A 26142-nucleotide genomic window follows, 5' to 3' on the forward strand; every position below is an offset into this window, starting at 1 on the left:
TAGATTTAATGTTGATAGACTCAACACAAGTGTGTTAAGTATAGGAAACATGAAAAGCTAGTGGAAGTTATAGAGTTGTTATTGCCAGTCAAAGCTTCATTTGTGGATATACTGAGTTTTAAGTTTTCATTTTAAGATGAAGTGTAATAGCTTTGTACCAAACATTTTTTTCCTGTACATAATTTGCTAACGCATCAAACACAGCAGAAGTACTCCCTTAAAGTTGTGTCTCCCTGCCAGTATTTTGATTAATAAACACATGCCAGAGGCAACTTCTCAGCCTTTTTCACAGCCAGAAACAGCCACCTTGTTTTAAATGAGGGAAGGATGCAACAACTAATTTCTTTCTTTGAGAGAGAGCCATCAGTTTCCAATGATACATCATCATTTATCTGTGAGTAGAGAAAATACTATTTTAAGAATTGAAAATATGATTGGAAGGTTGGATACTTCGGGATGGAATTGATAGAAAATATTCTGAAAGGATGAATTGAACTTGCTTGTTTAAAAGCAGTCAGAATCTTATTAAAAGGGGTGCCTGGGTGGCTCAGTCTGGTAAACATCTGCCTTTGGCTCAGGTCATGATCTCAGGATCCCAGAGTCTTGGGATTGAGTCCCATATCAGGCTCCCTGCTCAGCAGGGAGTCTGTTTCTCCCTCTGCCCCTCATCCCGCTCATGCTGTCTCTCGTGTGTGCTCTCTCAAATAATAAAATCCTTTAAAAAAAATTTTAGAACCTTACTAAAAGTTAGAAAATGGTGATGTGGGAATTTAATTTCAAATAATTAATATTAGCATTATATATTATAAGAATTTTTATATATTAGGGAAGCTTTCCTTAAAATTGACATGAGTTATTAAAACTTTGCTGCAGATAAAATCTCATTGTCTTGCTCTCTTTCGTAAGTAAAACAAACTACTTTGAGAGGGAAATTCTGAGAAGATAACAAAGCAGGTTAGAGTAGGATGAAGTAGAGTAGAATCATTTTTCAGATACCTCTAGATTGCAGGTGCCACTGTTTTGTTTATTTTTCTATTCACATAGAAGTAATTTTGGGCCAGGGCTGTAGACAAGTAAGTATTATAGACTGTTTAAAGGGAATAAAGTAGGAAACACTGTCATCTATCACATATGAAGAAACCTTAGGAAAGGCATACCCACCCACCCACCCACACCCATGAGGAGCTGTTTTGTGCTTAATAAGGAGACCGTTGAAATTTGTGATTTAGGGGCTTTCTAATTCATACTGGATGCTATTAGTGTGAAGATAAAAGGTACACCAAGGGGCAGAAAACTAGGATGAATAAAATACTTCATTATATTAATTAATAGCATGTTTCAGTCTTGATTAGTGTCTACATATTTTTGCCACATGTCTTTGAATATTCAGTTACAAAGTCAATAGTATTCCCATATTTGATGTTACAAAGTAAAATATATCTTCTACATTTCTTTCTGTTATTATTTGACTTTTGACTGATCATGGGATATACTGGATATACTGGAATTTTGCTAGACTGTGATAAATGTTTTTAAAGATTGGCTTTCTTTAAAGTCAACAAACAAAATTCCAAAGCCAGTAGACCTCGAAAGTTCAGCCTACTTTTGAAAATCTAATAATTATTATTAAATTTTTCTCAGCTGCTATAGATGTTTCCAAGCTCTTTTAGTCATTCTTTGAGGAACTTTTTTTTTCTGGGAGTAACATGATTAGACTTATGGGTACTAGATTGGATGTTTAAAATGTTGGGTGTGTTTGAAAATTTTCTGATTTGTTCAGATTAATAAAATTAGATTAGAAAAGTCATTATAATATGTGTATAGTCATATAATGTTTGGTTGTGACGCAGGTATTCTCATCCTAGATTTGGGGCTTCAGTGACAGTTTTTCATTGTCTATTTTTAGGGGTAAGATTTTTCTTGTGCTGTCTCTCTTAACTATCTTTGCCTATATACTTAGCTGGTATTTGTTTTTAATTTGTAACCCAATTTGTTAATGAGTAATTACTGTTCAGGATTTTTCATGAGCTTTTTTTTTTTTATGATATTATGTTAGTCACCATACAGTACATCCCTGGTTTCCGATGTAAAGCTCGATGCTTCATTAGTTGCGTATAACACCCAGTGCACCATGCAACAAGTGCCCTCCTCACTACCCATCACCAGTCCATCCCATTCCCCCACCCTCCTCCCCTCTGAGGCCCTCAGTTTGTTTCTCAGAGTCCATAGCCTCTCATGCTTCATTCCCCCTTCTGATTACCCCCCCTTTCTTTATCCCTTTCTTCCCCTACCAATCTTCCTAGTTCTTATGTTCCATAGATGAGAGAAATCATATGATAATTGTCTTCCTCTGCTTGACTTATTTCACTTAGCATTATCTCCTCCAGTGCCGTCCATGTTGCAGCAAATGTTGAGAACTCGTTCTTTCTGATAGCTGAGTAATATTCCATTGTATATATGGACCACAACTTCTTAATCCATTCATCTGTTGAAGGGCATCTCGGTTCTTTCCACAATTTGGCTATTGTGAGCTTCTGATTTTTAAAAAAAAAAATTCATTTGACTTGGTCCACTGCCAACCAAAATTCAAAGATCTGAATTTTATGTTCTTAAATTTGGAAAGAAAAAAAGAAAAAAATCTACCTCTGTTTAAGCAAAAATTTCCTGAATGAATGTTCTGATTTTGATTCAGCAGATAGATATACTGGAAACTGATACAGTTTCCTCATACTCAGAAATATTAAGGTCCTCATCTGAATATTCAGTTTGTCCAGTTTAGGAGAAGAGAAGAAATCTTTAAAAGTTCAGGAAAAAAGTCGTAAAGTTGGTTGAAATCTAGAAATTTCTGAGGATAGGTTAAAGAAATCTTTAAGCAATGAGATGGAAGATTCTTAATGCTAGAATAGATCTCTAGAAACTGTCTTTTCATTTGGGTGAATGATAGCATAAGTTAAAATACGCAGAGCTAATCCAGGGCAGGTGGTTATCACCATTACTTTGAAAGTTCTCCAGAGATGGAGATTCCTTGGGTAATTTTATTTTTTACCTTTAAAGCCAAAAAATTCTCCCATGTGACTGCCTAGAATCTTGGGTATTTAAAGATAGAATTTCAGATAGAGCAACTCTTGGTTTTTGCTTTCTGTTGCCTAATTTAAATCTTCATTCTTTTATATTTTAGGCTACTAGGAGAGGGCCGGGGAAGAGCAGAGAGTTCAGGGGGTAGATTTGTGGATTTATGTGTATGTTTGTATTTATCTGATTAATTGTATTCCAATGCCAAATATAAGTAATTTCTTTTTAGGTAATGTGTCCTTTCTTAACATAAATAATTTATTTAAGTGTTATAAGAAATGTTAGAGAAGATGATGGGAACTTAAAACAATTTCTACTGAGCATCAAGTAAGCAATAGATCTAACTGTGGGACAAAGAATTTAAACTAGATCCAAAGAACTTTCTTGTAGGGAAGCTGTAGCAGACTAGAATTTATCATCAAAGCCAGATTTCCTATACTTGCCTTTGCCTTCTTCTCTGCAGCGTCCCCTTTTCTGCCCTTCCTCTGTCCTGCCTTACTGTGGTTGTGTCTCTGCTGCAGTACTCCCTTGTTTGTCCACTTCCCTCTCTGCACGGTGTCATTCTCTCACTAGCCCTGTGATTCTCCGTGTATCTTTCTATTTTTCTGTCCTTGTGGCTCTTCATCCTTGTGTTTCCCCTGTTGTGTCTCTGTTTATAGTAGTGGGCAAAGGAGTCTCTGTTCTCCGGATTCTGTCCTCTCTTTATTGCGTATCTTCATTTTAATTACAGAACAGGGTACATGTTTGACAGGACTGATTTAGTTGTATCTGATTGGATTTTTAAAATTCCTTCTGGAATTGTACAGCATGTTTTGTTTGTTTTAAGTAAACAAATATAACCTGCATCAGACAATGGGACATTTCTTAAATGTATACAGAATTAACTGTTCTTGAATAGTAATTATTTGTAAAGTGCTTTTAAAGATGTACAATATAGGGGTGCCTGGGTAGCTCAGTTGGTTAAGCATCTGATTTCAGCTCAGGTCATGATCTCAGGGTTCTAGGATGGAGCCCCACATCAGCCTCCCCACTCAGCAGAGAGTCTGCTTGCCGTTCTCCGTTCTCCTTTTGCCCCTCCCCCCACTTGTGCTCACTTTCTCTTTCTCTCAAATAAATAAATAAAATCTTTTTAAAAAATATACAATACAGATCTAAGATTTTTTTTAACCTACAACTACACATTCTGACCTTTCAAATTAAGAATTTTTATATGAAACTAAAATGTGAATGAGAATGTGTGTTAAAGTGAGGAGAATCCCTGAGTTGATGTTAACCAGAATAATTTTTCATTAGACATCAACCTTAATATCAAAGAAAAGACCCTTTGTCAAAATTATATTGAGAATTTTCTAGTAAAGAACCGAGTAAAGACTGTGAACTCATTTATCATGATCAGTATTTTAAGACTAACGCTGTAGGTGTCTGTTGCTCTCTATGTGATTTTAAAACTTATTGGACAGAGGCAGCATTATTTTTAATTCTTTAAAATTGATAAGCCTTTTTTAAAAAGGCTTTTAAAAAAACTGATTTCATCGAAGGGTTTGTATCACTTAGTATTTTGTATTTTCTCTTTAATATTCATTTGTTTCAACTACGAGTAGTTTAGTCCTTATCTTCTAGTCAATCTACATATATTTAATGAAGTTTTAAGAACTCATTGTCTGCTAACTTAATCTTTTCTACTTGTTCACAAAACATTCTTAATGAAAACAATTGGATCTGAAGGATGAGAGTACTTTGAGCAGCTTTCCTGCATGGTATTATAAAAGTAGCATTTGGAGGGTGAATAAAACATATGCGTTATATGTATGAATATGCACAGTCAGCTAGAGAAACTTCCTTCTACAGATACGTGGTAAGATAGCTAGAACATATAAGCTCCTCCAGATACTGATCTGTGTGCATTACATGCTTCTGTATTGGGCAAAAAGACATCTCAGGACAGCTTTTCCAAACAGATCAACAATGTAATCAAGCCCTGGAATCTGCAAAAAAAGAAAAAAAAAGTTCATCTTTTTTATTCCCTTGGTGTGGCAGTAAAGCACTGCCTTAGAAGTCTGAAGAAATGGATTCTTCATCCGGCTGCCATTTTTTGTATATGGCTTTATTTTCTCCAGAGGTTTGATCTGAATTACATATGTCTCTAGTTTGGAGTGTTTGGGGTTGTTTTTAAATTGGGAAATGTTTCTCAGGGTTTTTATGAGGATTAAATAAAATCCCACATATGCACATAATATGATATTCAATATCTTACTATTCAGTAATGGCAATGACTAATATGTAATTTGGGCCAAATACACACTTACAGTTTTTCAGAAATGGTTGGCAATGTTTAATTTTAAAAGCTGAGCTTAAGTGCGTGTGATCTCAGTTCAGTCTGGTAATATTGATTAATAAGTCTAAAGACAATTCCTAAGAAAGATAATTTCACTGAAAAGTTTTTGCTAATTAAATAACAAAACGTGACTAGGACTTCAAAGAGGTGAGTGAAGTTGCAAGGAATGATAATTAGCAAGTTTAAATTGGTCTTGGTGTTGCCCTAATAATCTCGAACCTTGAGCCCAGTTACATGTTTTTATATATCTAGCATTGGCAAGGTCCTCAGGTTCTCCCACAGCCCATTACTTACGTAGGTAGGTACAGGGTCATTAGCCTGTTTGGGACTCTGTTGTATTATTATGCTTTACAGCTTTCCTATTCCTGTAGATCTGATTGTGATCCCTGACCTACTGAGTGAAAAACATTTCCAGTTTGGCCCGGAGTTGTGTTGTTTTGGTTTTTTTTTCCTCTTGGATATTAAACTGCTCGATGGTCTTTGTGGCTTTACAACTCAGTATGCACAAATTGCCAGATTTCATCTTTGTCTGGAACTTGCATTCCCTTACACTGTCCATTTTGGACTAACAACAAAATTTCCCATTTACTATCTGACCAGTGTCTTAACTGTGAACTGATCTGAAATAAGGTCGTTGATCTCAAGTTGTATCTCTTCATTAAGCTGTTCCTAGTCTGAGTTACTCTTCCTTACTTTCCCTAGTTTTTCTCTATGACACATGACTATACTATCTTATTTTATACTTAAAATATTCTAAATATGAGAATTATATGTCGTGTTTACCACAGAGCAGAAAAAGGGCAACAAAAACGATTTGCCAATGAGGAAATAGAATAACTATAAAAAACAGACACAAAAACTCAATATAGAAGTCAAAGTTATTTAGTATAGAAAAAAATAGGTTTGACTGCCTTTGTCTCAAGTATATTGTGTCTGAAAATATTACAGCAACTGATGTTAATAAAGCCTTTAAGTCAGTGGTTCTTAACCAGAAGGGTTCATTATAATAAACTTAAAATCAATATTTATGTATATTTATATTTAATGACATATTCAGGAAGACACAGGAGATTCTAATTGCATTTGAGGTAGAACTCGAGACATATCTGCAAATTCCCTTAGTAATTCTCATAAATATCCTCGATTAAAAATCATCATTCTGATAAAGCAAGCAAAGGTAGTTACATTCAGTATGTTCTGCGTAAGACTTCAGGGATATTTATGTAATCAGTTTAATTCCAGTCATTAAGAAAAAAAAGAAAACTAGTAGAAAAACAGGTAAAAGATAAGTAGAAAGTAGATGAAAGAAGACATACAAATGACTGTTAACCTTGTGGAAATATATTTAACCTCACTACTAGTCAAAGAAATATATTTTTTCCTAACCAGATCACCAACAAAGGAAAAATTAATAATCCTTAATTTGGTCTGTTTGTAGGAACAGGCACTCAAGTTAATTACTGGTAGGAGTATGAGTTAGTAGCAGTCTGGGGGGCAATTTGTAAGTATGTATCAAAGTTTTAAAGGTTTTTATTATCTGGTAATTTTAGGTGTTTATTCTAAAGAAATTGGAAAATAACATCACAAAATATGTACTATGTGACCTGTATGGTTAAATGAACATATTTAAAAAAAAAGTCTGAAAGGCTGTATAGTATAACAAATTAACACCAGTAATTATAGCTGGAAGATAAAGCAACAGATTTTTTTTTTTTTATAATGTCAGTATTACAGTATCCTTATGGGTGGCTTTTGTACTAGGAGAGATTAACACAGAAGTTCCTTTGCCCTTAAAAGTTTAAATATTCTTGGGGTTGAAGAGACAATAGAGAGATGGTTCTTTTTTGGGCTGATTAAAGTTGCTTATTGATTACAGTCAGTGGTGAGATCTGAAGCCTTCATTTTTCTCATTGCCCTGACAACCAGTCTGAACTCATTTAAATAATTACTAAAATTTTAAACAGGAATCTCATTATCTACCCAGTGAAGTCTAAGATAGTCCTCCTAAGATTGTAGACAAGTACTGCCTTAACTACTTTGTTGGTTTTATAATTCTTTTTCCTTTTAAGATATTTAAATGTTTTCCTCTTTTGCTGTAAAGATACTTTAAGCCCATTGAATTCTTTATTCTCTTAGGAATTCTTTATACACTTAGGTAATTCAGTGGTAACCTTTTTGAATTTGATGGAATCTGACATTCCATATTTTTTCCTCCCAGGTTTACTAAAGTATATTTGACAAGTAAAATTGTATGTATCTAAAGTGTACAATATGATGATGAGATGTATACATTGTGAAATATTTAGCACTATTAAGTTAATTAACACATGCATGACTTCAGTTACTGTGTGTGTAGTATAAGAACGCTTAGGATCTACTTTCAGCAAATTTCAGTACACAATACAGTATCATTGGCTGTAGTCATCATGTAGGTCCTCAGAACTTATTCACCTTAAAAGCAACAGTTTGTACTCCGACAAACATCTCCCGGTTTCCCCTATGTATATTCTGTCTAGCGTTCTAGATACCATCTGAGCGTATGGTTAAATTCTAGCTATTTCTCAAGTTTTGTTTAGCTCAGGGTCACCCGATTGACAGTTTTGACTTTCCAGTTTTTTCCCCTAGCTATTTGCTCGCATTTTAAATTACTGAAGAGCATATCTGTATATTTTATAGGGACTAAATCTGTTTTGATTTGTGGGGGAAAGAGGAACCTTAAGAATCAACTGAAGAACTATTCAAATCTATGAAAGAATTTAACTGCTGGAAAGTAGTAGGTTATAAGATACATGTATAAGAATCAGTAGCTTTTCTGCAGACTGTATATGAAGAAAACTAACAAAAAGACTTAAGCTGAGAGGGTTTTTTCCATGTGACTGTGTATAAGACAGTAGTATCCACTGTAAGTTTTTCCCAGACTCATAGAGGTTTAATTTCAGTCAGAATCTCAATAGACTTTTCTTTTTGGAGAAATGGGAGAGAGTGGGTAGTACCTTGAAAAAATTATTCTGTAACTCATTTTGAATGGTCAAGACATTTTTGAAAAAGTAATGAGCAAGTACTTGTCATATCAATATGAGGAAGGACTGTAATGCTACTATAATAAGACACTGTAGTTCTGATAGACCAATGGACTAGAAACAGACCCTGTTAGATGTAAGAATTTGGTGGTATCATGAATCAGTGGAATAGTAAGGATTATTCAATAAATGGTGTTAGAATAATTGTTAACCACTTGGAAGAAAAGAAATGAAGTTAAAATTTCCCCTCAAATCTATACCAGAGTAAATTCTAGATGGATTAATGTTAATTCTGAAGTAGAAGCCGTAAGAAGCCAAACGAAATGTAGGCAAATATTCGATGACCTAGCAGAAGGAGTTTAAAAGCCCAGAAACAGTGAAAGAAATCACCCAGGAAAAGGTGGATCATTCTTAACATATAAGAGTTGAAAACTTCTATAATAAAAGCTACCGTAAACACAGTTAACAGACAAATGAAAAAACTGACAAACTGGGGCGCCTGGGTGGCACAGCGGTTAAGCGTCTGCCTTCGGCTCAGGGCGTGATCCCGGCGTTAAGGGATCGAGCCCCACATCAGGCTCCTCCGCTATGAGCCTGCTTCTTCCTCTCCCACTCCCCCTGCTTGTGTTCCCTCTTTCCCTGCCTGTCTCTATCTCTGTCAAATAAATAAATAAAATCTTAAAAAAAAAAAAAAACTGACAAACTGTTTCTGACAATTGTAACAAAGTGTACACACACACATACACATCTACCTCTTGGGGGGCTGGGAAAAAACAACCTGTGGCTCTTAACCATTTTGGGATAATCCTCTCCCAGAAAAATGCACGTGCTGATGTGCACACTAACAGGCATGTGTACACACGTACAATGCCCACAACTGTCAGTATAATTTTAGGAGACCCACATGTTCACAAGAGTTTCACGGAACACAAAGAAGTGTCTGCTAAATATGACTAAACCTCACCCTCGCCATTAAATAAAATGGTTTTATAAAGCTGTAATGTTGAATATCGGTGAAAATACTGCTAATGGGATGTAAATTAAATTAGTAAAACTTCTCTGGAAAGCTGTTTGGTTTTTAAAATGTCAGAATCTTATTTAAAAATTCTATTTCTAGGAGTTATTTTAAGAAAACATCAGACTCAGACAAATTTTTATTCAGCCATGATCATTATGTATTGAAATGCTTATTATTTATAGTAGCAAAAAATTGGAGGGAAGTAACCTAAACGCTCAACTTTAATGGTAATTTAAATTATGGTTTAGCCATGGAACAGAGTATCATGGAGCCATTATATGTAATATTTTTAAAAGAGTACTTGGCAATGTGGGAAAATAATTAAAATGTACTGTAAAATGAAAAAAGCAAATACTCAAGATATTTTTAAAAAGTTGTTTCTAGGTGATGGGACTATTGGTGGTTTTAAATCTCTTTATTTCTGTATTCCTCATTTATTTTTATAGTGAGTGTGTATTTTATGCTTCAAACACTTGGAAAACATTCTATTTTGTATAATTTTTAGAGTTTTACTTAAAAATAGGTAAAATGATAGTGATTTAACTCTCAAAAATATATGCAAGGGTTTCTTTTTGGAAAACTTAAATTGTTACTGGTTCAAGAAAGTTTATCTTAAAACACATGTTGAATTAAGACATAAGCAATTAATCTTTGGATACCTTTTCCTTCTCCTACTAGAAGTGGAAGACTTGTTTTCTTCACTTAAACATATCCAACATACTTTGGTAGATTCTCAGAGCCAGGAGGATATCTCACTGCTTTTACAACTTGTACAGAATAAAGATTTCCAGAATGCATTTAAGATACACAACGCTGTCACAGTACACATGAACAAGGCCAGTCCTCCTTTTCCTCTCATCTCCAATGCACAAGATCTTGCACAAGAGGTATGTATTCTGAACATCTGCTTGAAATATACAAGCTAATTGTTAGTGGTAGTAAGGCAGTATTTTTGGAGAATACTGATAGGAATATAAGTCTTATTTGAATTAGTTACTATTGATCAAATGTTAATGATTTATTGTGTTAGGAAAAATTTGCTACATGCATTTTATCCTGAAAAAATATACACTTCAAAATCAGAGCTCTTTTTCATGAAAAGAAGTGTTTTATATATAAAATTATATATTTGCATAGTGAGATAAATATTTGTCTGACTTACAAAAGGGAAGTTTTTTAGTGCTTTTATAAATGTGTAGTTTTATTTTAAGCATTATACATTATAAACTGAGATGAGTACTGGTGAGATAAAATTATATCTGATAACCAGGTGTCATAAATCTATAACTTGTAAAATTTGTTGCTTGTAGATATTTTGAAGTTTTTCCTGTATAAAAACTCTATAGAAGGTCCAAAATAATTACATTTTAATGTGTGGTGAGAGTTTCTCTTGTTGACATGCTGACTTTGAACTTCTAGTTTCTGCTGCTTGTTGATGTTGGCATTCAGTGTCTAATGTATTCTGCAAACGTCTGTTAAATTGAAGGTTTTTAAAAGATATAAATAAGCCATCTCCTGTTTTTTGGGATGGAATTCTGTCATTATAGGATTTTAAGTTACTTTCCTATTATAAAAACTAAAAATTCTGGAAGCCCTTCAAGTAAATCTGTTTCATTGAACGCAGACACAAGACAGAAAATGGGCTCTGGATAGGACTTTGAGAGCTACAGGCCTTTAAAATACTGTAGAAGCCATTTTTTCAGATGAGCACAGAATTTATTTTTTTTATTTGGGTGCATACAATGGACAAAATTCCTATGCGCAAGAGTAGCTGAGAGAAGTCTAGTGTTACCCAGGATAGGAGAGTGTGACCTAAGGACATATTCTAGAGAGGAAATTTTCTATCCACTATAATTTAAAAGAGCTAGTTGAAACCCATTCTTTGTGCTCATCTTTCATTATTGAAATTAAATATGCAAATATTTTAATTAAAAAATTATTCCTGCAGTTTTACTTACCATAGTTTAAATGGTTTTTCTGAAAATTACTTTCCTTACAGAGATCAAAATAATCGACATTACTTTAGATTTTATTTTTTCACAAATACAGGTAGCTTTTATTGTGTAGGGTTGGGAGGAATGCATAATAATTATAATCATTCTTTTCCCTGTCTTTATCTAACTACTTACTGTCCCTTTGTTTTGTTGACTAGAACAATGGGTGGGAAAGAGAATGAGATAAGCAAGAGAGACCAAAATTGCTCCAATTAAAGAAAGTGGCACAGACAACAGAAAGGGTGAAAAGAAAAAGGATAAAAGAGGCAACATAGCTTAAAAAGTTTTAGGAGTTGAGTGAGGAGAAGAACTAGAAGTGGTTTAGGAAGGGGTTAAAAGAACTTTAAAAAATTAATTCGAAAATTAGTTTTAGGATAGTTAACATATTAACATGGTTCACAATTTTTAAAGTACCATAGCAAGGAGACTTTTTGAACATTTGCGATCATATCCTTAAAATACCTTCAGTAATATTCAAGAATTGTGTTGCTTTGATGGTGGTGGAATATGTGGCTGATAGTCACCTTGGGCTGAGACTGGTCTTTTTTTTTTTTATGTTCAGTCAGCCACTGTATAGTACATCATTAGTTTTTGGTATAGTGTTCAGTGATTCATTAGTTGCGTATAATGCCCAGTGTTCATCACAACACGTGTCCTCCTTATTACTGGTCTTAAATGAGTACAAACTGAAGGTCCTAGTCAGGGCCACAGTGTGTGTGATTGTGCTGCTGTGTGAATAACTTCCCCTGTAGCTGTGTCTGCACAACTGTGTGGCTGCCCTAACTTACAGTGCATAACACTTAAGAAAAGTATATACTCAGCTCATCACAGCAAAGTGTTAAATGTGATGACAAAATTCTAACAGATTAGATGGACTTGTTGCCTTTATTTTACAGCTGGAAAAATGTTAGCAATCACATAATTCAACTCTTCTGTTTTATATTTCTGAATATTGGCAGTGAGGTCAGGTGAGGTTTTGTGAATGGCTTAAGACTAACGAGGCTGCTCATCTGCCCAGTGTCTGCTGTTCTGCTTTTTTAGCATTCATAACTCCAGCTGTTTTATATGCAGTGAAGAGATTACTTCATGCTTCGGTTGTATCATTTTTAAATGAAAATTAAAGTAAAAAAAAAACAAACAAGAAATTTAGTGAAAGAATATCTTAAAACATTTGGAAGTGTTCTTTGTTTTTATAGCTTTTTTAAATAGTATTTTTATAGTTTTTTTGTGTTAAACATTAGGTATTATATAATAGATAATAAAGCCTATGAAAACTTTATATGTTGAGATCCAGATTAAATCTTTGACAATCTAGAATATTTATTAATAACGACAAATCAAGGGTTTTTTTTGTCACTAAAGTGCTTTTCAAGAAAAGATTGAAAACTTGGCTTTCATTTAATGAACTTTTGCTTATCCAGTAAAAATATAAGCCAGCAGGCTAGGAAATAGTATTTTATTTTATCATTTGAGTTTTGAGATATTGAGATATATATACATGTGCATACATGTATAAATATATATATAACAAAAACTTGAATCCAAAAGAACTCTCACAAATTAATAAGAAAAAAACTATTCAGTTTTTTTAGCGGGCAAAGAACTTGAAGAGACACTCACAAAAAGAGAAAATCCAAATGGCCAATAAGTATGAAAAGGTGCTCAGATTATTAGTTAACAGAAATGCAAATTAAAACAAAATGAGATACCACTACATAGACACCAAAATGACTAAAATTAAAAAAAAAAAGACTGGCAATATCAAATGTTGGTGAACTTACAGAGCAATTGAAACTCTCACACATTACTGGTAGAGTATAAATTGGTACTACCATTTTGGAAAGTGTTTGACAAACTAAAGCTTAATGTACCTATATATCATGACCCAGCAGTTCCATTTCTGGGTATGTACCTGAGAGAAGTGAAGACATATCCACACAAAGACTGAAGTACAAATACTGTTTATAGCATTCAGATAATCACCTGAATCACTGGAATCAACCCAGGTGTCCATTGACCGGTGAAGTTGAGTTAGGCTATCCCTGAGGAAGAACAGTGAATAAACAATTACACTCTAATGAGAAGTACTGTGATGGCAGTATTTCTAAGGTACCAAGAGCATGAGATAGATGTGCCTGATTCAAGGGGAGAAGATGGGAGAAAGGAAGAAAGATAGAAGAAAATTTAATTTGCTGAGTCTTGAAGGATGATTGGGAATTTGCCAGGAACGCCACGAAAGAGGAGAAGCCATTCCATTGGCAAAGGGTACAAAGACCATAGTGACTATGGAAGTCTGGCATATTTCTTCAACAATGAGTAAAGGGTAGGCTATAATCTTAAAAGTTAGAGTCCAGATCCCAAAGGCCAGGTAAGCCATATTAATAAGTTTAAATTTAACTTATGGTGGATCTGTTGGTAAATATTTTTAAATAATTAACTTACATGAGTAGATGAAAGGGGAAACCATATGATCAACTTGATGATGCAGAATGATACCTGAAAAAAATTTAGTACCTTTCCTTTGATGATGAAAATTCTTAGAAAGCCAGGCACATATTGTTAACTTGATAAAAAAAAAATATCAGATACCAATAGGGAGCATCCTGTGTAATGGTGAAATACCCAACACATTGCATTTTAAGTCTGGATAAGATAATCTACATACTCTCACCTTTAGTATTTAACACTTTTCTGGAGGTATAGCTAATGCAATGAAACAGGAAGAAGTAATGAAATATAAAGTTGTGGGAGAACAGCAAAACTATGAAATTGTTTCTAATTTGAATAGGCTGAATTACTTTGAGGAGAACAAAAACCTTGATTTATTTGATATTTAACATGAAGCCTATTAAAATATGGATATAATTTATACACACAGAAACATATCCTATTCAAGCATGCATGTGAGAAATATTGGAAGAAATATTAAGGCTATCTCTAGGGGGTGGATAGATAGGTAATTTTCTAATTTTGATGTTTGTGTGTTTCCCAAATTTCATATGAAAAAGTCACTGTAAAGAAAAGTTTAAAGCAAGAAGTTTATAAGTTGTGCGAGGTCAAGAATGGAGGCATAAAGTATGGAGGCTCTTGTAATTGTCCAGATGTAAGATTTTGAATAGCAATTGAACATGAAGTGAAGAAATGTTTAAATGGAAAACTAATAGGACATATTGCCCCTGTATGGAGAGTAAAGGAAAAGGGGACATCAAGGATGACTTCCTGCCCTCTCTTTGATTGAATTCATCAAACATTGAGTGCTGTTTGCGAGGCATTCTGCAAATAGCCAGATAACAAAGCTGAAAAAGAGAAGTTCCATCTTCAATGAGCTCATTCTAGTTCCATCAACAATTTAAAATCAAATGTGTTCAGACTTACTGAGTACATGTTATCTCAGCAAATAGAATAAGACAGTTCAAGTAGCTGAGAGAGCTAGCATCATAGGGATCATTCGTAGTCATCATGGGGAGACAGCATGATGCATGCAGAGGACAACAAGAAGTTTAGGGCTGGACCAAAAAAGTTAAGGCATGAGGAATGCCAGATGATAAGGCTGGAAAAGAAGCAGAAGTCAGATGATGCTAGGGAACTTGGACTTGATCCTGTAAATGATAACCAACAAGAACTAAAATGTTTATATTTCTGTTCTAGAATTGAAAGGGGTATTTAATGACAGAAAAATAAAATATTTTTAAAATTAGTATCAAATCAAAGCAGTTATAGAATTGTATAAATAGCATGATCTCATTTCGATAAAACTGTGATGGATAAACAAAGATTTTCCCATAGCTTTGGGGTTATGGGCATTTTTTTTGGTAACCAACTTTATTGGTAAAATTTACATATGCTTAATATGGGTACATTTGTTGTATAGTTCAGTATGTTTTGATATACACCTATGTAATCTACCACCGCAGTCAGGTTATAGAAGCATTCGTGATTCCACAAAGCTCCCTCATGGCCCTTTACAAACAATAACCACCTCCCTCCCACTCCCCAGGCCCTAGGCCTTCACTGATCTGTTTTCTGTTTTTATAAATTTGCCCTTTCTGGGCATTTCATATAAATAGGATAAGATAATATGTAGTCTTTTTTGTCTGATTTCCTTTTCTAATTCATCCATGTGTTGCATGTATCAGTATTTGTAATTTCTTACTGAGTAGGTAGTATTCCATTGTAGAAGTATCCCACAGTTTGTTTAACCACTCATCTATTGATAGATATTTAAGTTGTTTCCTATTTATCATTTTAGCAGATGTGTAATGGTATATGATTTTAGTTTGTATTTACATATACTGAGCAATTTTCATAGGGAAATAGCCTATTCGTAAAATAGCTTGTCAGATTTTTTTCCCATTTAAAAAGTCAGATTGTTGGTCTTAATTGAGTTGTAAGAGTTCTTAATAAATATATTCTGGTTAGCGGTCCTTTTGTCAGATATATATCTCATGGTGAATTTTGATAAAAACAAGGAAAAGAATACAGGAGAATATATACCAAATGAGTATCTCTGGGTTTGAAGGTTATAATGACTTTTATTTCCTTCTTTTTGGTTAACTGTTTTCCAGTTTTTCACATTTAACATACACCATTTCTATAATTTAAAAAATTAGTTTAAAATGAAAAAGGAGGATGGGGGGAATAGGGTAACTGGGTGATGGGCATTAAGGGCACATGATGTAATGAGCAGTGCTTGTTATATACAACTGATGAGTCACTGAACTCTACCCCTGAAACTAATAGTACACTGTATGTTAATTAATTGAATTTAAATAAAATTAAATTTAAAAAAGAAAGAAGAAGGATTTAGGCTCTGAAATAAAATAGAGAAAAATATTGTAGCTAGAAAAGAGTATTAGATCAGGAGAGAGTATTTTCTTTTTAAAGATAAGAGATTTGAGCATTTTTATAGGCCAATGGAAAGGAAGCAGTACAATGTAAGAACAGCCTTTTAATTCCTTAGTCCTTTGTAGAAGTAGCTGATTATGTATGAGGACACTAAAATAGGTTGTATCTGGACTAAAAGGGAAAAGAAAGAAACATTTAAGAGGAGCTCTACATTTCTCCAGAAGGGAAGATCTCAGAGATGTTTAGGAAAGGGTTTAAAAGTAAAAGGAAAAAAATGTATACAGAATTATTACTGAGTTGTTGATTTGGTACATACCGTATACCCTTAGTATATTTTTAATCCAGAATTTTCTTTTCCCCTCAGAATTACTTTTTCCAGCTACCAAAAGGTCAGGATCAGGGAGTATAAATTTCATTTTAAATTAGCCTAGATTGATATATTTTAAAAGAAAGACCCCTTATTTTAAAAATCAACATTTAATTGCCCATGGTTTTGGGTTACTGCACTTGTCCATTAGTAAGGCTCTAATAGATTTCTTGAAGAAGATAGTAATTGCTATGCTAGCTGTCCTGTTTATACATACAGAACTTTACAATTAGAGACATGTTTGTCTAGGAACCAAAACAAGAGAACAGGCTGGTTTGGGAACTGTCATTGCTTTGATCCACTTGTGGTCAAATTAGTTAATCATCAAATAATCATCTCAGGTTTGATAGGGGGTATTACTAATAAGATGATTTAAAATAGCCAGAAGAAGTATTAGAGAATTACTGTTTTAATCATGAGTTACTTTTATAAAAAATTCTATATATGGATTTATATGTTTTCATAAATGGTGATAATTTTGGTTTTGTTATCTGAATTACTGCAAAGCACTCTTTTTGGTGGATAATTGAGTTTGGAAATAGAGGGAAGAAGAAATGAGAGATATTGACACTGAAAACATACATAGAATCATCTTTGGGGAAAAATAGTCCACAAAGCACAATTTTTACCTTTAAATACTTATGGTAGTAGAAAGAGGATTGAAAATAAATGAACTGGGGGTGCCTGGGCTGCTCATTCGGTTAAGCATCCAACTCTTGATTTTGGCTCTGGTCATGATCTGACGTGGATGGGTTGGAGCCTTGTGTTGGGCTCCAAGCTCAGTGGGGCATCTGCTTGAGATTCTCTCCCTCTCCCTTTGTCCCTCCCCCCACTGGCAGTTTTTCTAAATAAAAAAGTAAATAAAATCCTTTAAAAAAAAAAAGAAGAAAGGAATGAACAGAACATACAGCCTAAATGATTAGAAATTGAAAAGGGGAATAAACTAAAGCAGAGGAAAGGAATTGGACTATTTAAATGGAAAGAACAACAGATTTAAACTTAGAAGCTAGGTTTTTGAAAAGTTCAAGAAAATAGAGAAACCTTTGACAAGTTACATAAAGGGAAAAAATACCAGTAACATTAGGAAATCCATCCTTAAAAACTCTACCATGCCCAGATGGTTTTATGTACAAGCTGTATCAGAACATTAAGGAACATATAATTCTTGTGTTAAATAAACTGTTTTAATACATAAATGTAGACTTTCCCACTTCAGTGTACTAGGATAGCATAACCTAGATACTAAAACCAGACAGTAGTTTTGTAAACCAGTGTACATGACTGCACTCAAGTAGAGGCCAATCCAATTTAGGAACATTAATGTAGAAATATTAAAATATGAATAACTCACATCTAGAAATATATTAAAGTAGAAATATATTATGTGCCTAGGTACTGTGCTAAGCAGTTGATACGGATCATCTCAATCTTTTAAAAACCTTGAATGGTAGGTGCCATTCTACAGATAAAGAAATAAAGTCTAAAAGAAATTCATCATAACAAGTGGAGTTTATCCCAGGAATACAAAAATTGCTCCACCTCAAGAGAATTTTTAATGTAATTACCTGTGTCTGTGGCATGGTAGTTGTTCCATTACTCTCATGGAAGTTTATCTTGTTAGTCTGTGACTCTTTAGAGTGTTGTCTCTGATTTAAAATATAGTTATATAAACATATGATTTTAAAACAATAACCAGTAACTGTTAGACTAATAATGATTACATAAGGGAAGAAAAACTATTTTATAGTACTTTTTTTTTAAGATTTTATTTATTTATTTGACAGAGATAGAGACAGCCAGCGAGAGAGGGAACACAAGCAGGGGGACTGGGAGAGGAAGAAGCAGGCTTCCAGCGGAGGAGCCTGATGTGGGGCTCGATCCCAGGACTCTGGGATCACGCCCTGAGCCGAAGGCAGCCGCTTAACGACTGAGCCACCCAGGCGCCCCTATTTTATAGTATGTTGGGAGAAACTTTCAAGAAGCAAATAAGTCATTCATAGTTGTGAATACCAAAATCTTATCTAGTGTATTTTGTTAAAGAATGCCGTTAACAATGGTAACAAGATTGAAAACTGTGTGAGAAGAAGCATATTCCTTTTTTCTCTTATAATTCTTTGTAGTGCTTTTCTTTCTTACAAGTAGCTTCTTGCAAGTTTAAATCGTATCCTTTTTTTATATACCTGTATAGATGTTAGTGATAACCTAGGAAACTAGGAAAAATAATCTTATGTTTCTTAGGTACAAACTGTTTTGAAGCCAGTCCACCAGAAGGAAGGACAAGAATTAACTGCTTTGCTGAGTGCTCCACATATTCAGGTAGAAAATGAACAGAATGATATATAAGTGATTTTTCCAGCATTCAAAGTCTCTGATAAGTCTCTTAGGGCTAAAAGAGACCTCAGTGTAGCCTCTTTGGTTTATAACTTACACTGCAAGATAATTACTATGTTGGAATACACACACACACACAAACACACACATTATTTTTTTATTATATTTTTATGTTTAAAATTAACAACATTAGTTTTGAAACAACTTTGTATTCTATACAAAAAGTCTTTCCTTTTTTGGTTGTATTTTCCATAAATTTTAATTATCTGTGATGTTGGTTGGGCCTTTAAATTGATTTTATTATGAAGTTTAATAAGCATTTTAGACTTTCATAACCCATCCCAGAGTTACCCTGTTATATGTAACGTATCTTTTTTTTTTTAGCTATAAAAGATACAGCGTTGCATCTGTACTTCAATTAGAAAATTTGGAAATAGATCTGATTATATAAATAATTATAGCACTTCTAAAGGTTTAATGACTAGAATATTAGTCTGCATGATTAGATTAAAATCTCTCTACAGAAATAAATCATGTTGCTACTTCAAATGCTGTGGATTTCTTTGAAACAGGCACTTTTGCTGGCCCATGATAAGGTCGCTGAGCAGGAAATGCAGCTAGAACCCTTTACGGATGAGAGAGTTTATGAAAGCATTGGCCAGTATGGAGGGGAAACTGTAAAAATAGTTCGTATAGAAAAGGCTCGAGATATTCCACTGGTAAGTGCTCCACATCTCTGATCTGAGATCCTTTCTACACAGGGATCTTATGTGTGGCAGATAGTTGAAGACCCCTTTACATTTCTAGTAGTTTTTCTTTTTTGAGGTTGTTTGCTGGAGTTCTTTTATGTTCTTGCTGATACTCCTTATTCAGTTGAGAAAAATTTGTTTATCTTTTCTTACCTATAATTTGATGAAAATAATAGCTTGTAAAATAATTATTTAGGAACAAAGAAGGGAAAAGTTATCTGCTTCATTATTCTCCCAGCTTTTTAAAAAAAAAAAACAGTAATCAGAAATTCTAATCTTTGCATTCCATTCTGTTGAAATACAATTATATAGTTCACATATACTTAGAAGTATGTATTCTTTAATGTTAGTCTGTTTTTTAATTTTTTTTTAATTGTTATTTAATGTTTTAATTTTTTTTATTATGTTCAGTTAGCCAGCATTTTTAATGTTTTTATATGTAAAACTTTTTTCAATCTCTTTTCTAAGTCTGCTGTAGTTGCCTTAATTTTCTTTCTTTTATTTTCAGAGAAATAGTCGCGAATCTTCATGTCTCAAATTATGTTTTGAATGGTGTGGTACATAAAATAAGGACTGTATTTTATGGGTGGTGTATGTAACTGTGTTTTTCCGCCCCAGAAAAGACAAATTGGGAAAGTTATAACAAACTTTAAAATAAAGGTTTAGGAGAGAAATGTTACATACTCTGTCTACTTTTAAGCTTTATTCTGTATTTCATATTTCCATTTTTTGAATGCGTATGTTTCAGTTGTGCTTCCAATTTATGTAATGAATACTAATGTTTAATACATTTTAATTTGAATTGATGCAGCTATAATATTTAATATTTAAATAATAAACCAGATTATTCATCCCTTAATCATATTTTGAATTTTATAAAAGGACTTTAATAGTTATAAGTTGTGTACACTAATTACATCTAAATATAGTATAACCATTTGAGTAGCATCCAGCATATAGAGAAAAATTTGATTATAGGTCTTCACATTGTTTTTAAGTAAGTGCATTTTTCTCTTGTATACTTCAAAAGTCTGCTTGATTTTAGAATTCAAATGCAGCATGTTGGAAGCAGAAAATGTTGTAAGGAAAATGGTCAACTTTCAAAGCTAATTACCATGCTTACTCTAGTTGTGTAAGTTAGTTTTTTTCTCAAGATAACTGAAGGCTAATATTGTTGAATAGAAAAGTTTTAAATGAAGAAATGTTTGATAAAAAAGTAAATTTTTATTTTAAAATTAGATACTGCCTTTTTCTAGGGTGCTACAGTTCGTAACGAAATGGATTCTGTCATCATTAGTCGGATAGTAAAAGGAGGTGCTGCAGAGAAAAGTGGTCTACTACATGAAGGAGATGAGGTTCTGGAAATTAATGGCATTGAAATTCGAGGGAAAGATGTCAATGAGGTTTTTGACTTGTTGGTAAGTTGGTACAGAAGTATAACTGATAGGTTCTTAAAAGCTATTTTCTTTGTTATTAGACTTAAAAATACAATATTTAAAAAATATTAACACTAGACAATTTCTAGCCTGGTTTTCACATGATATAATTATTTCCACAATATTTTTTAGTAGTTTTATTTTGGTGTGGTTACCACTGATTTTTTTTTTATTTTGAGCCTTATTACTGCTAGGTATATTTTATTTGCCTCTGAAATCACTGATATAACTAGTTCTTCAACATATATTTATTGAGTGCCTATTATATGCTAGCCACTAGGAAAATAGTGACAAAACAAAGTCCATGCCCTCATCATTTTTTAAGTTCGTTTTTGTTTTGTTTTGTTAATTTATTTTTTAAATTTTCTTCAACTGATTAATAGCAATGGTATTAATGTACACTGTCCAACATAATAGCCATTAGCTACATGTGCTAGTTATTTAGATTTAAATTAAGTAAAATTTAAAATTCTGTTTCCCATTCATGCTGGCTGCATTTCAGGTGTTCAAGAGCAGTATGTAGCTAATGGCTTCCATATTAAGATGTAGATATAGTACATTTCCATCATTGTAAAAAGTTCTGTTGGACCGTGTCAGTATAATCAGGAAGCCATTTTATAAGTTAGTCTCTGAGGGCAATTTATGATCACTTTGTATATATCCACAAACCAGATTCATATTCTTATTTACTTAGCATCAGATGTTACAGTAGAATCTCTCCTATCTGCTGCTGTTTGATTTGTGATTACTGTTTAGGCTGGAGGTGTCTGAACAAGGCAGTCAGTGGTGTACTGGGAAATAATAGCTAACAGTAACACTATACAGTTCAAAAACAGGATGGGCGACAGAGACCGGCTATCTGGGAAGTGAGAATGTATTTGTATATTTGCATCACTTTTCTAATCCTGGTCACAATTACTGTTTCAAATTCTGCTGTATTAACATTGATGTTTGCCAGAGTAGATAACCCAGAACTTTAATAGCACTGTGGTATCTTCCAAACCTTCACTGTAGAATCTCCCTAAGGTTACACTAAATGTAAGACAAAAACCAAAGACTTCTGGGCTAAGTGGCTTCCTCCAGTGGACCAGAATTACACAATGCCACATTCCTGGTTAGCTCTACTATGATGGAGTCCATGAAAGGCCTAACTTATGCTTCCTGATGAAATGGCATTCATCTTTACCAACTTTTTAAAAAGTCTTCTAGGGGATCCAGAATATCCAGTTTAGGGAATATTGATCATAACATCATAGAACGATTTTCATAAAGATAGATTTTTAAAATAACCTAATCTTTCTATTGCAGTCTGATATGCATGGTACTCTGACATTTGTTCTGATTCCTAGTCAACAGATCAAGCCTCCTCCTGCTAAGGAAACAGTAGTAAGTGATTTTTTGTGTTCATTATTTACTGTCTGATGTCTACTATTTACTTTTTTATTTAATTAATAAACTTTATTTTTTTAGAGTAGTTTTAGGTTCACAGCAAAATTGAACAGAGAGTTACCACATATGCATAATTGCCTCCACTATCAGCATCTTGTATCATTTGTTACATGGATGAATCAATGTTTTCATTATTTCTCATTAGGATTCACTTTTGCTGTTGTATATCCTTTGGGTTTTGACAAATGTATAATTTATATGTATCCTCCATTGTATTATACAGAATAGTTTGACTGCCCTAAAAATCCTCTGTGCTCTGCCTATTCATCACTTCCTCTCCCCTGCAACCCATGGCAACCACTGATCTCCATAGTTTTGCCTTTTCCATATGTCATACAGCTGGAATCATACAATATGTAGCCTTTTCAGATTGGCTTTTTTCATGAGTGATAAGCATTTAAGTTTCCTCCATGTCTTTTTTAGCTTTTGGTACCTCATTTTTTTTTTAGTACCAAATTAATATTCCATTGTCTGGTTATACAATAGTTTATCCACTTACCTACCAAAGAATATCTTGGTTGCTTCCAGGTTTTGGTAGTTACCAATAAAGCTGCTATAAAGAACCCTGTAAAGGTTTTTTTGTGTGGACGCATTTTCATCTCGTTTGGGTAAATACCAAGGAATCAAAAACTTACATCCACACAAAACCTCACACATGAATGTTTGTTTACTTTTGAGTATTAGAAATGTCACTTTATTTTTTTTAGACTTTTTTATTTATTAGCACAAGCAGGGGGAGGGGGAGTTGAGGAAGCAGACTTCCCACTGAGCAGGGAGCCCAGTGTGGGGCTTGATCCCAGGACCCTGGGATCTTGACCTGGGCTGAAGGCAGACACTTAACTGACTGAGCCAGCCAGGCGTCCCTAGAAATGTCACTGTAGTTATTTCTTGCACTCAAGTAAAAGGTAAATTCAGCAGTTTTTATTTTAAAAAATACAAATATTATTTATTATTTTATAGATTATTATTTTATTATTTCAAATTTATTAAACTCTGAAAAGTAAAAAGTAGGACATACTTTTCTTCCAAAATTGTTATGACTTCTAACTTTTGTCAAAGTTTTTCAGTTATTATAGGTCATTTATTTAACTTAAACATAGAGTAGGGGGGCGAAGTGCTTTTACAAAGTATGCACAACTTTAATTTTAGAATATGTATTGCTCTTTATGTTAAACATTTTTTCAACTAGCTGTAGTAACAGACTTAATTACTATACAACCTAACATTTCCACTCCTAGGTATATATCCAAGAGAATTGAAAACATACATCCTCACAGAAACTCGTATGTGAATGTGCATAGCAGCATTATTTTATTAACCAGAAAGTAGAAACAGCCCAAATGTCTGCTAGCTGATGAATGGAAAGTGAAATGTGGTATATCCATAGAAAGGAATAGTATTTGGAAATAAAAAGGACTAAAGTACTGATATGTGCTACAATATGGATGAACCTTGAAAAAATTAGGCTAGGTGAAAGAAGCCAGTCACAAAAGGCCATGTATTGGTTCATTTATATGAAATGTCCAGAATAGGTAAATCCATAGAGACAGAAAGTAGTTTAGTAGTTCCTTAGGTGTAGGGAAGGGGAGTTAGGAGAGCAAAGGAGTGATTCCTAATGAGTATGGGGTTTCCTTTTGGGGTGATAAAAATGTAAAATTATTTACGGTTGCACAACTCTGAATTTACTAAAACTAACTGTATACAGTAGTTAACTTTTATAATATATGAATTATTTCTCTGTAAAGCTGTTAAAAAAAATTAGACTTTAAAATGCCAAGTTAACATGGAAGGCTGATGTATTGCATCCGTTATTGTTAACTTTTACAAAAACATAACACTTTGAAAGAGGACACAGTTTCATTTTTTTTTCTCAATACTTCATCACAGTTACGCTTTTTATTTTGGCTGTCATTCCACATTTTTCCCTTTATTCCTTATGGAACATATTGAAGTTGATGTTGCCTCTGCAACCTTCCTTCTGTTTAAAGTTTTTTGAAGAAGAAAAATGAGGAAATAGTTTGTGTCTGAATTCTGGCAGCCTCAGTCTCTGTGTCTTTTCCTGTGTCTCTCCTGTGAACAAGAGTTTGGATATTAAATATTAGTATCATGATCTGGTCTTATTTAAAAAAACACTTCTGGCTGCTCTGTAGAAATTGAATTAGTAGAGCCAATAATGGAAGCAAGGAGATTGAGGAAACTGAAGTCATCATAAAGTATGATGATGGTTTAAACCAAGATGATAGTGGCAGTGGAGAAAATGGATCAGGCTGTGTTCTAGAAGTAGAAATGGCAGGACCTTGTAATGAACGTGGAGGGTAAAGGAAAGAGGAAATAAAAATGCTTGAGTAACTGGGCAGATAGTGGTGCTGGTTATTACTAAAGGGAAGTATGAAGGAAAAACAGATTTGGGGAGAAAAATGAAGGGTCCATTTTCCAGGTTTGAGGGGCATTCAGGTAGACATACTGAGTACATAGACCTGAATATATCAGGGGGCGCCTGGGTGGCTCAGTCAGTTAGGCATCTGACTCTTGGTTTTGGCTCAGATCATGATCTCAGGGTCGTGAGATTGAGCCTCATGTAGGGCTTTGTGCTTGTGGGGAGTCTGCTTGAGACTCTCATTCCCTCTCCCTCTACCTCCCCCCATGTGCTCACACTCTATCCCTCTTCCTCTCTAAAATAAACCTTTAAAAAAAAAAAAAGAATATATCAGTCTGGAATTCTAAGGAGAGATCTGGGCAATAGTTGTATTTACTGTGGGGAGAGCAGGTCAGAGGAGCAGTCTATTTATATGTACTTGATGTGTTTGCAAAATTGAAAAATAATGGTTTAAGGATGTTCACATTCACAGTTTATAATAAAGATAACTAACTGTGTTGGAAGAAAAAGTTGAGAACCACTGCTGTCAAATGTATTCACTTTTCTGTTAGAGGTATAAAATGTATTATCTAATTTTCATCTTAATTTTTTTTCTCATTTGGAAGAGGATCTGGAATTTTATAATGCAGTAAGGTTTTATGAATACATATTAGAGTTACAAAAAATATGGAAAATTTCGGTGTATGTTAGATGGACATCCCTGTTCAAGTTAGGGCAGTTGCTGTATTCAGTTTGCTATTACCCTAAGGTTCATATTTCTGTCTGCCTTCTAAGTATCTTTTGGATGTCCCACAGATCCCCCAAACTTCTCATGTAAAAAAATGGAAGCAAACAATAAAGATAGTACTTTAAAAAAAATTATTTATCAGAGCACGCACATGAGCTGGAGGTGGCGGCAGAAGCAAACTGCCTGCCACTGAGCAGGGAGCCTGACACAGGGACTTGATCCCAGGACCCCGAAATCATGATCTGAGCCAAAGGCAGATGCTTAACCAACTGAGCCACCCAGATGCCCAAAGATAATCCTCCTTGAGTGGGCATTGGGAGGAGCAATCTCAGGTTGGAGGAGGATTTTTGAAACCTGTTGCTTGACACTGGAAAGGCTTTTCTTAATGCTGCCTTAATTTTACAGTGTGAGGGGTAAAGTTT

The 26142-nt window shown here is 33.9% G+C and overlaps 1 protein-coding gene across 13 annotated transcripts in view; it reads left to right on the plus strand.

The window, feature by feature from the left end:
* Positions 1–26142, plus strand: part of PALS1 (protein associated with LIN7 1, MAGUK p55 family member) — a 73614-nt gene that overhangs the window by 28564 nt on the left and 18908 nt on the right. For all 13 annotated transcript variants that reach the window (XM_045810505.2, XM_045810509.2, XM_087856034.1 and 10 more), the window contains 5 exons: positions 10124–10332; positions 18890–18967; positions 19555–19701; positions 20988–21149; positions 22476–22553. In XM_045810505.2, the coding sequence (XP_045666461.1) occupies positions 10124–10332; positions 18890–18967; positions 19555–19701; positions 20988–21149; positions 22476–22553 (674 nt within the window). The remainder of the gene's footprint in view (positions 1–10123; positions 10333–18889; positions 18968–19554; positions 19702–20987; positions 21150–22475; positions 22554–26142) is intronic.

Source organism: Ursus americanus, chromosome 26 (assembly GCF_024610735.1).
Source record: "Ursus americanus isolate L20-20 chromosome 26, mUrsAme1.1.p, whole genome shotgun sequence".
Classification (NCBI taxonomy): Eukaryota; Metazoa; Chordata; class Mammalia; order Carnivora; family Ursidae; genus Ursus; species Ursus americanus.